The sequence below is a fragment of the Hyperolius riggenbachi genome, chromosome 8 (genome assembly GCF_040937935.1).
Source record: "Hyperolius riggenbachi isolate aHypRig1 chromosome 8, aHypRig1.pri, whole genome shotgun sequence".
Lineage (NCBI taxonomy): Eukaryota > Metazoa > Chordata > Amphibia > Anura > Hyperoliidae > Hyperolius > Hyperolius riggenbachi.
In genome coordinates, this window is record NC_090653.1 from 71,821,843 (window position 1) to 71,833,939 (window position 12,097).

General features: G+C 49.1%; 1 protein-coding gene across 1 annotated transcript in view; it reads left to right on the forward strand.

Annotated features, from left to right (window-relative positions):
• The window catches only part of LOC137528907 (uncharacterized), a 55,750-nt gene extending 44,469 nt beyond the window's left edge, over positions 1–11,281 (forward strand). Inside the window, exons 4-5 of the mRNA XM_068250669.1 lie at positions 9,516–9,636; positions 9,768–11,281. Coding sequence (XP_068106770.1) covers positions 9,516–9,636; positions 9,768–10,063 — 417 coding nt within the window. The 3' untranslated portion in view covers positions 10,064–11,281. The remainder of the gene's footprint in view (positions 1–9,515; positions 9,637–9,767) is intronic.
• Positions 11,282–12,097: the final 816 nt, after the last annotated feature.

Sequence of the window (12,097 nt, forward strand, 5' to 3'; positions counted from 1 at the left end):
GCCTCAGCAGCTGATGTTGAAGGGCATGTTGGCTGGCTGTCCATAGGTGGCGATACATGGCACCAGACACTGCCACCAGCTGTTTCTGAGGACGAGCTCCCTCAGCTTCTTTCAGCAACTCGTCTCCTCCTACTTCTCTCTGACTCCCCCTCTGAACTGTCACCCCTGTTCATCTCCTCTATTGGGAACCCAAGTGGCATCCGTATCATCATAATCATCCTCCCCAGCTTCGCTTGCCTCAGACACCTCATAAACTGCACCAACAGCAGGTACTTCATCATCCTCCTCCTCACACGTTACGTCCATAGTGTCGCCTAACCATATGAGGTGGTGTAACTTGCTTAGCGCCTTCATCTTGTTGTAACAAGAATGGCTGTGCATCAGTGATTTCCCCACTAAATAACTCCTACAAAGTGTCAAATGCAGCCGATGTGGTGCTAGTAGTAGTGTTGGGCGAACATCTAGATGTTCGGGTTCGGGCCGAACAGGCCGAACATGTCCGCGATGTTCGGGTGTTCGACCCGAACTCCGAACATAATGGAAGTCAATGGGGACCCGAACTTTTGTGCTTTGTAAAGCCTCCTTACATGCTACATACCCCAAATTTACAGGGTATGTGCACCTTGGGAGTGGGTACAAGAGGAAAAAAAAATTTAGCAAAAAGAGCTTATAGTTTTTGAGAAAATCGATTTTAAAGTTTCAAAGGGAAAACTGTCTTTTAAATGCGGGAAATGTCTGTTTTCTTTGCACAGGTAACATGCTTTTTGTCGGCATGCAGTCATAAATGTAATACATATAAGAGGTTCCAGGAAAAGGGACCGGTAATGCTAACCCAGCAGCAGCACACGTGATGGAACAGGAGGAGGGTGGCGCAGGAGGAGAAGGCCACAGCTTTGAGACACAACAACCCAGGCCTTGCATGAGGACAAGAAGCGTGCGGATAGCATGCTTTGTACCACCATGCAGTCATAAATGTAATAAAGATAAGTGGTTCAATAAACAGGGACCACGCGGCAACGCTAACCCAGCAGCAGCACACGTGATGGAACAGGAGGAGGCGCAGGAGGAGAAGGCCACGCTTTGTGAGACACAACAACCCAGGCCTTGCATGAGGACAAAAAGCGTGCGGAGAGCATGCTTTGTACCGCCATGTAGTCATAAATGTAATAAAGATAAGAGGTTCAATAAACAGGGACCACGCGGCAACGCTAACCCAGCAGCAGCAGCAGCAGCAGCACACGTGATGGAACAGGAGGAGGCGCAGGAGGAGAAGGCCACGCTTTGTGAGACACAACAACCCAGGCCTTGCATGAGGACAAAAAGCGTGCGGATAGCATGCTTTGTACCGCCATGTAGTCATAAATGTAATAAAGATAAGAGGTTCCATAAACAGGGACCGGCAACGCTAACCCAGCAGCAGCAGCAGCAGCAGCACACGTGATGGAACAGGAGGAGGCGCAGGAGGAGAAGGCCACGCTTTGTGAGACACAACAACCTAGGCCTTGCATGAGGACAAAAAGCGTGCGGATAGCATGCTTTGTACCGCCATGTAGTCATAAATGTAATAAAGATAAGAGGTTCCATAAACAGGGACCACGCGGCAACGGTAACCCAGCAGCAGCAGCAGCAGCAGCAGCACACGTGATGGAACAGGAGGAGGCGCAGGAGGAGAAGGCCACGCTTTGTGAGACACAACAACCCAGGCCTTGCATGAGGACAAAAAGCGTGCGGATATAGCAGCAATGCTTTTTGCCGCCATGCAGTCATAAATGTAATACAGATGAGAGGTTCAATAAACAGGGACCGGAAACGCTAAACCATCCCAGATGTTCATCGGTCATGTTACTTGGTTGGGGTCCAGGAGTGTTGCGTAGTCGTTTCCAATCCAGGATTGATTCATTTTAATTTGAGTCAGACGGTCTGCATTTTCTGTGGAGAGGCGGATACGCCGATCTGTGATGATGCCTCCGGCAGCACTGAAACAGCGTTCCGACATAACGCTGGCTGCCGGGCAAGCCAGCACCTCTATTGCGTACATTGCCAGTTCGTGCCAGGTGTCTAGCTTCATGCCCGGTTTCAGGTCCAGCGGTGCCAGCCACAAATCCGTCTGTTCCTTTATTCCCCTCCAAATTTCCTCCCCTGTGTGCTGCTTATCCCCAAGGCAGATCAGCTTCAGCAACGCTTGCTGACGCATGCCAACAGCTGTGCTGCACTGCTTCCACGATCCTACTGCTGCTGGTGCTGGGTTAGCATTTCCGGATGAGGTACAGCTTTGAGATGCGTTGGAGGAGAAGGAGTCAGAGAGGTAGGTGCTGCTGTTGTTATCCAGCTGTTTGCGGCGTGGGCAACACCCGCGCCGTAGCAGGTGAGGAATCGCTGCCAGGCTCCACAAGGTTCACCCAGTGCGCGGTAAGGGAGATGTATCGACCCTGGCCGAACGCACTCGTCCAGGTGTCAGTGGTGAGGTGAACCTTGCAGGCAACGGCATTCTTCAAGCTTCGGGTTATTTAGCTGACCACGTGCTCATGCAACTCAGGCACTGCAGAGCGCGCAAAGTGGTAGCGGCTGGGAACAACGTAACGTGGGATGGCCACTGACATCATGCCCTTGAAGCTGTTTGTCTCCACCACTCGATATGGCAGCATTTCGCAGGCCAGAAGCTTGGCTATGCTGGCTGGCTGTTACTGCCACGGCCCGGGGGTCATTTGCTGGCAATTTCCTCTTGTGCTCAAACATCTCAGAGACAGACAACTCAACCGTAGCGCTGCACACCGAAGGGCTGTTGGTTGTTGTGTTTGATGAACACTGGGAGACCTCAAGAGCACTAGTCCGGAAAGTGACAGTGTCAGCATCGTCTGATGTTTGTGAATGTTGTGAACCACGCAATGGCTGGGCTACTGCTGCTGCTGAGGCGGGTCTGGTGGTGAGTCTGGTGAACCCAAGGGAGGCAGTGTTGCTGGTGGTACCCTGTCCTGCCGCGTTTGCCCACAGAGTGGGATGTTTGGATAGAATGTGGCGGCTCATGCTGGTGGTGGAGAGGTTGTTAATACTTTTCCCCCTGCTCAGGCGGGTCTTGCACACCTTGCAAATCGCCATGGTAACATCCTCAGTGCAGTCTTCAAAGAAAGCCCAGACTTTAACTGGCTGAGGACTCGGACCTCGTGCGTGATGTGCTGGTGCTGCTTAACCCACTGCTGGACGCTTGAGAGGTCATCCAAGTAATTATCTGGTCCTGTTCTTTTGGATCTGTGAGGGTTGTTGTCCTGGACAACATGGGCAGTATTGAGTGGGTTTTCTTGGGTGCTCCCCTGTGGCCTGTACGTGAACCGTCAGGGGAAACACCTCTTCCCTTGCCCCTCCCTCTTTCACCGGATTTCTTCCTCATTTCACTTATCCTTAAAGTACACGCTGACTGGCAGCAGTACAGTGGCAGTACAGAAATGCTATACAGTGGTGGGTGAGCGGTGTACCACTATTGTCAGCAGTGACACAGAGCACAATGCTATACAGTGGCGGGTGAGCGGTGTACTACTGTTCCCAGCAGACACAGAGTGGAAGTAAACACAATGCTATATAGTGTGGCTGAGCCGTGTACACAGAGTGGCATTAAACACAATGCTATATAGTCTGCTATATAGTCACCCCGAACAGGGTGATGTTCTGCAGAACCCGAACAGTGGCAAACACTGTTCGCCCAACACTACTGGGAGGGAACGCAGATTTTAGTACCTAAACACACGATACAACATGTTTTCCGGGGTCGGACTCTGAGGCACATACAGATGGTCCCGATCATCATCCTCATCATACAACTCTTCTCCTGAGTCTGACCCACCCACCACCTCTGCCACCCCAACATCCCCAGACACAGACCCCTCATCGTCCTCAACATTAACTTGGGATGCTGGCCTGAGCCAGACCTCCTCCTCCACATCAGGCCCCATCATCTCCTCAATGGCAGCCCTCATTAATCGCTCTGGCGACGGACTGATGGACACAACGTTCTCCTCCGGGGAGGGCTGCTGCTGACCACTGGCTGCTGGGGTGGATGTTATAGCTTGCGTGGGGCGTTGGCTGTTGCTGTTGTTGGGAGTGCTGCTCACAGCGGAGGTCTCTGGGGAACTCATGTTGAGCTCATATAGTGGTTGACGGTGAGTGGAGTATTACTGATCCCAGCAATATACACACTGACTGGCAGAGTACGCAATGCTATATAGTGTGGCTGAGCGGTGTACACAGAGTGGCAGTAAACACAATGCTATATAGTCTGGCTGAGCGAGCGGTGTACTACTGTTCCCAGCAGAATCAGAGTGGCAGTAAACAATGGTATATAGTCTGGCTGAGCGGTGTACACAGAGTGTCAGTAAACAATGGTATATAGTCTGGCTGAGCGAGCGGTGTACTACTGTTCCCAGCAGAATCAGAGTGGCAGTAAACAATGGTATATAGTCTGGCTGAGCGGTGTACACAGAGTGTCAGTAAACAATGGTATATAGTCTGGCTGAGCGAGCGGTGTACTACTGTTCCCAGCAGAATCAGAGTGGCAGTAAACAATGGTATATAGTCTGGCTGAGCGGTGTACACAGAGTGTCAGTAAACAATGGTATATAGTCTGGCTGAGCGGTGTACACACAATGCTATATAGTCTGCTATATAGTGTCAGTAAACAATGGTATATAGTCTGGCTGAGCGAGCGGTGTACTACTGTTCCCAGCAGAATCAGAGTGGCAGTAAACAATGGTATATAGTCTGGCTGAGCGGTGTACACAGAGTTTCAGTAAACAATGGTATATAGTCTGGCTGAGCGGTGTACACAGAGTGTCAGTAAACAATGGTATATAGTCTGGCTGAGCGGTGTACACAGAGTGGCAGTAAACACAATGCTATATAGTCTGGCTGAGCGAGCGGTGTACTACTGTTCCCAGCAGAATCAGAGTGGCAGTAAACAATGGTATATAGTCTGGCTGAGCGGTGTACACAGAGTGTCAGTAAACAATGGTATATAGTCTGGCTGAGCGGTGTACACAGAGTGTCAGTAAACAATGGTATATAGTCTGGCTGAGCGGTGTACACAGAGTGGCAGTAAACACAATGCTATATACTCTGGCTGAGCGAGCGGTGTACTACTGTTCCCAGCAGACACAGAACAGTGAACAGAATGCTATATAGTGTGGCTGAGCGAGCGGTGTACCACTATTCCCAGCAGACACAGAACAGTGAACAGAATGCTATATAGTGTGGCTGAGCGGGCGGTGTACCACTATTCCCAGCAGACACAGAACAGTGAACAGAATGCTATATAGTGTGGATGAGCGAGCGGTGTACCACTATTCCCAGCAGACACAGAACAGTAAACAGAATGCTATATAGTGTGGCTGAGCGAGCGGTGTACCACTATTCCCAGCAGACACAGAACAGTGAACAGAATGCTATATAGTGTGGCTGAGCGAGCGGTGTACCACTATTCCCAGCAGACACAGAACAGTGCACAGAATGCTATATAGTGTGGCTGAGCGAGCGGTGTACCACTATTCCCAGCAGACACAGAACAGTAAACAGAATGCTATATAGTGTGGCTGAGCGAGCGGTGTACCACTATTCCAAGCAGACACAGAACAGTGAACAGAATGCTATATAGTGTGGCTGAGCGAGCGGTGTACCACTATTCCCAGCAGACACAGAGTGGCAGTAAACAGAATGCTATATAGTGTGGCTGAGCGAGGTACACAGAGTGGCAGTAAACAGAATGCTATATAGTGTGGCTGAGCAAGCGGTGTACTACTATTCCCAGCAGACACAGAGTGGCAGTAAACAGAATGCTATATAGTGTGGCTGAGCGAGGTACACAGAGTGGCAGTAAACAGAATGCTATATAGTGTGGCTGAGCAAGCGGTGTACTACTGTTCCCAGCAGTGACACAATGACAGGGGGGACCCTGGCTAGCGTGGCTGGAGCGCGAACTACCCTGCCTGCCTACCCAAAGCTAAACCCACAGACAAATGGCGGAGATATGACGTGGTTCGGGTATTTATTTACCCGAACCACGTGACCGTTCGGCCAATCAGAGCGCGTTCGGGTCCGAACCACGTGACCCGTTCGGCCAATCACAGCGCTAGCCGAACGTTCGGGGAACGTTCGGCCATGCGCTCTTAGTTCGGCCATATGGCCGAACGGTTTGGCCGAGCACCGTCAGGTGTTCGGCCGAACTCGAACATCACCCGAACAGGGTGATGTTCTGCAGAACCCGAACAGTGGCGAACACTGTTCGCCCAACACTAGCTAGTAGTAGCGCTGGTGGCTGCGGAAGATGAGGTGTTCTGTGTTAAATAGTCAACCACGTCCTGACAATCTTGGGATTTGATGGGACGTGCCTTCTTCTGAGCACTGTACTTTGGGCCACGAAATCACGTCAGCTCGACCTCAAACAGACCTGCCGGGTGGCCTGCCTCTGGGTCTGCCCCTGCCTCTACCTGTTTTGTCCATATCGGGGGGGGGGGGGGGGGGGGGGGAATGAAGTGAAAAGTATGCACTGACTTTAATACTACAATGTGCAGTCACACAGGTGTAGTGAAAGGTATACAGTGGCTGGTATTACAATACAGTGTGCAGCTGTCACACAGGTGCAGTAAACAGGTATGCTCGGAGTGGTATATTACACAGCGAGCAGTCACACAGGCACTGTGAACAATTATGCAATGACTGGTATTACAAATGTGCACCTGTCACACACACACACAGGTACCGGACAGGCACAGTGACACTGCGTGCGCTCATGTAGTTAGGTGGGTGCACTGAAGTGAACAACAGATAGGTATATGCAGTGATGGGTATTACAATGTGCACCTGTCACACACAGACAGGTACCGGACAGGCACAGTGACACTGCATGCGCTCATGTAGGTAGGTGGGTGCACTGAAGTGAACAGGTAGGTATATGCAATGATGGGTATTACAATGTGCACCTGTCACACACAGACAGGTAACGGACAGGCACAGTGACACTGCATGCACTCACGTAGGTAGGTGGGTGCACTGAAGTGAACAACAGGTAGGTATATGCAGTGATGGGTATTACAATGTGCACCTATCACACAAACACAGGTACCGGACAGGCACAGTGACACTGCGTGCGCTCACGTAGGTAGGTGGGTGCACTGATGGGAACAACAGGTAGGTATATGCAGTGATGGGTATTACAATGTTCACCTGTCACAGTAGTAATTATACCACCAAGGGGCCAAAGGCCAGCTGTGACTGACTGACAGGGCTGTATATAATGCAAGTGGGCCACACAAAAAAAATAGATCATAAGAACCACATTAGCTCTCAAAAGAGCTGTTGAAGGGTGTTTTTTTAGCAATAAGAATCAGCAAACAGCAAGCTAAGAAGCCTACAAGAGCCTAACTAAGCTTTCCCTATGTGAGTCTGCAGCAGCTCTCCCTTCTCTAATTACTGCAGGCACACGAGTAAGTGAAAAGCCTGACGCTGCCTGCCTTTTATAAGGGGGGTGGGGCTCCAGGAGGGAGTGTAGCCTGATTGGCTACAATGTGCCTGCTGACTGTGATGTAGAGGGTCAAAGTTGACCCTCATGATGCACTATGGGGCGAATCAAACTTCCGGAAAAGTTTGTGGTTCTCAGTGATCGAGAACCCCGGAAGTTCGACGGTTCCCGTTCGCCGGCGAACAGTTCGGGCCATCTCTACTCTCAAGGTTGTTTCCCTCGAGTAAGCTACATATGCACTCTAGAAAGAACTTAGTCAAGGTGTCCATTCGTGGCAATCTTGGTTAAGAATCCAGTAACAAGTGTACCGTGTACCATCATCCTTCCTTCCCTTCCAATAACAACAGCACATGTTGTTCTGGTATACCAGAGCAACGCATCTGTACAGTGCTAGTTTCTCATAGTGCCACCTGCAGGATCAAGCTTTAGCCTAACGGGCGACATTAATAGTGCATGTATATGCATCTATAATCTTGACTACTTCTTGACTCCGTCTTCACCTTCTTTCCTAATATTCGGCACTTTCCTCACACTTATTTCTGGTCAACATCTCTGTCATACATCCTTTCCTAAAAAAGTCAATAAATTGAATGCCTTGAATTAAATCTTGGTGCATGCCTCCCTTATTTCTCACTTGGGCCCATATGCAATTCATTTTTTCTCCCAAGTTATCTCCCAGGAGACAATTTTTAAATTCTCTATAAAATAACTTTTAGGCATTTTACAATTGAAAAAGTACCCAAAAGTTGTGGAAAAGGTACTATCAAAATTATTTTGAGTATTTTCTTGTTTTCTTGTGGCTTAAAAGGCATTTTATGACAAGTTGTGAACATATCACCTAGGAGAAGACCCAGGAGAAAAAGTGAATTGCATATGGCCCTTAGACTCTATTCAAGTCTTCCCTTTACGAGACTTCCACCTCTAGAAATGATGTTGGATTCTACCCTTCCCATCAACTCTTATCTGGTGATGCACTGGCTTCCAGTCCAGCAAAATATAAAATACAAAAGTAACAAGCCATGCTATAAAATCATCATCACCTTCATGGGCATAACAATAACCACTATGAGAGATGGAAAGCAGGGTAGGGGGGTCCACACCTCTCATACCCTTCCTGGGACCCCTCTCCTGCACTGGCACTATAACAGGGGTGTCAAACTCAAATACAAAGTGGGCCGAAATTGTACACTGGGACCTAGTCGCGGGCCGAAATTGTACACAGGGATCTAGTCGCAGGCCAACCTCAATGTCTACTGGCCATCTTCCTCCCTTATAAAGTTCTCTGGTGTCTAGTGGTTCTCACTCCCCTGTGCAGTTCCCTGGTGTCTAGTGACCCCCACCCTCCCCAATACAGTTCCCTGGTGTTTAGTGATTTCCCCCAAATCTCATATGCCTTCCTTGGTGTTCTAGGACTTCTCCTCTAATATAGCTTCCCTGGTGGTCTAGAGTGGCCAATACATAATGAAAGGTGGGGAAACCACTTGAGGGCCAAATATAATGGCTCTGAGGGCCAAACTTGGCCCGCGGGCCGGAGTTTGACATATATGCACTATAGCTACCATTAAATTGCAGAGCAGAGTAGGGATCACAGAGTACGTTACCTTTTTCCTGCAGTAGGAAACACCTCTTTTCACTACTGCCAGGCATTATGAGCATACCTCCTTATTGCTCCTGCTGTGTGTCACGTGACCTGCATGAACACCCAGGAGCTATTTGGAGGTATGAGGCTGTACTGCGCCTGGCTGCTGTGAAGAGCAGAGAGGACCATAGTTCTACCCCACTGGCAGAAAAAGGTGTGCTCCCTGCACTACTTTAAAGTATCTGGAGGGCAGCTACACTACCTAATATTTGTGTAGGTAGGGATGGTGGGATTTGCAAAGGCTACCTAATATTAATGTGTGGTGGTGGTGGTGGTGGGGGCAGCTATCTAATGTTATTTGCTGAATAATTTTAATAACATATACACGATTATCTGTCTCTAACAATAGACTTGTCTACTTTAATTTTATTCCAGTGCTTGTCCCAACCTCCACTCTCCCCCAACAGTTGCAAACTCCACTGTCCATCACCTATCCAAAGATGCAGCCTTAGTGATGCTTCCAGCCAAGTCAAGGACAAGGCTCAAGGGAAGGAAGGTAGGTGATACCTTTGCTGCAAATCTCTTTAGTCCATCAACAATTAGTGATCACTTTTACTTTTTATCTTTACTATTACTACTATTATTACTTTGTCTTGCTAATATTTATTTCTATTGTATTCTTTACAGGCAGGGCTGCTCATTGTAAGGAGAAGTGCCCACCTCACTGCCTTCGCCATGGCTCCCAGCTGCACTGGGGCGTGAAGACGGCATGCGTGCTCATGGGCGGAGCGGCAGCAGGACCTACCTTGGGCTACATGGTCACTTCAAGCCATGGTGCTCGTGCTGTAGAACCTGCTACTCCAGATTTCCGGGAGTTGGGATACCACCCTTCTGCTGATGTAGAGGGCTGTCAGTACGATGTGGATTTTGAGGGTGTGGACCAGGATTTTAACACCTTTGACTTTGGTGGATTTGCCTTCTAGATATTTTTATCTGTAGATCTAAAGTAAGACTGCGGTGCCCTTCCTAAAAACCAGCTTTGATTAAGGAGCAAAGAACAAACTTTTTCTTATTACTTGGAATGAGGGCCACCATCAGAATCCATAGAAAGCTGACTTCAGGGTCCCTTTTAGGCCTGTCTTGTATGGTAAAATTCCGGTGGTTCCTCCACGGACCTGAAACTGGAAAACTACCTGTACCCTTCTGATCGCAGCCCTGCCTGGAATATGTGTTTTTTTTTACAAACGTTAACTGTCAATTAGCATTTTGTGAATGTAAAATAGGATTGATGAGCTGCGTTGGCTTGCTGCGAACTGCATGGATTTCATTTATTAATGTGTCTGAAAGGAATTCTGGCTGTGTTGCTGACATGTTCTGCTGTTTCATCATATGATAAGCATATACCATGCAGTGGTATTGCTTGTGTGCTTGTGTGTACCAGAAATTGTAGAGAAGCATGTGATTAGTTTGATCAGGTGAAGACTTTGTAAAGCCGCATCTACACGAGTAGATGCGGCCGCGATGCTCCTTATCAATCGAGCCGCTGATGCGGCTCGATTGATAAGATCCGACAGGACGGATCTCCGCACTGCCGATTCCCTGCTCGCTCCCCGCGAGGGGACAATGGCAGGGAATCGAGCGGAAGATAAGCGGGGACAAGCGGGCACGAGTGGTGAATCGAATGCGGCGCACGCGCGGCTAACGGGGCCGCGGCGGGCACGCGGAAGAGGCGATCCGGCGGCTAATCGAGCCGCCGGATCGCAGCCTCATCTACCCGTGTAGATGAGGCTTTAGGCTCTGATTGGCTGAGATCATGTCCTGCTCTTGCACATGATCATGACCAGCAAATCAGAGCCCGATCAAACTGCTTACTTATGAGTTTTGCTACACGCAAGCAAAAATACCTTGCTGATGATTCACTAGTCATCAGTTGCTGAACCTTTTCTCATGAGTAACTTTGATGAGAACTTTTTCCCCTTATTGCTTTCTGACGCTAGAAAAACTCTTTGATACCTAATAAGTTAAAAAGCACCATGAAAAAAGGTAAAAAAAAAATTAAATATCAAACGTCAAACTTAAAGTGTACTCGAGCCGAAGGTCGGGTATAAAATTAAATACTTACCTAAAGACAGTAAAGCCTCAGGATCCTATTGAGGCTCCCCTCACTTATCTGATGCCCCCCATAGCTGAGCGCCCCCCCCCCCCCCCCCTCCCGAGGTTTAGCGGCAAGGCATTGTCACTAATCATAATGGGGCTCCTCTTCCTGATTCATGGACATGCAGTAGACGCGTGGGATTGTGTGCATAGTAAGCCGGAGCCGAGGGCTCAGTGATACTGCGCATGCATGGACGGGCTTGCACGCCTACTACACATTCATGAATCAGGAATAGAGATGGCCCGAACTTTCGATTTTCGCGAACTTCTGCAAAAGTTCGGTTAGAGCGAACTTTTGCGAACCGCAATAGACTTCAATGGGGAGGCGAACTTTTCTTTCTTGTTCATGCTCCTCCACAGCTTGATCCACCACTCTACGCACGACACGCTCCAGGAAGTAATCGTACGGGATAAAGTCGCTGATGTTGCATTCACTACGACTCACCAGGTTGGTCACCTCCTCAAACGGCCGCATAAGCCAGCATGCATTTCGCATGAGTGTCCAGTTGGTGGGCCAGAACATCCCCATCTCCCCAGATTGTGTCCTTCTACTGAAATTGTAGAGTTACTGGGTGACGGCCTTCTCCTGTTCTAGCAGGTGAGAGAACATCAGGAGGGTTGAATTCCAGCAGGTCAGGCTATCGCAAATCACCGGCAACATGTTTCTCCGCTGAATATTGGCAAAGTGTGCCATGGCTGTGTAAGACCGCCTGAAATGCTCACACAACTTCCTGGCCTGCTTCAGGACGTCCTCTAAACCTGAGTACTTTGACACAAATCTTTGAATGACTAGATTCAGCACATGTGCCGTGCTGGGTACATGTGTCAGCTTTCCCAAATTCAAAGCGGAAATGAGATTGCTG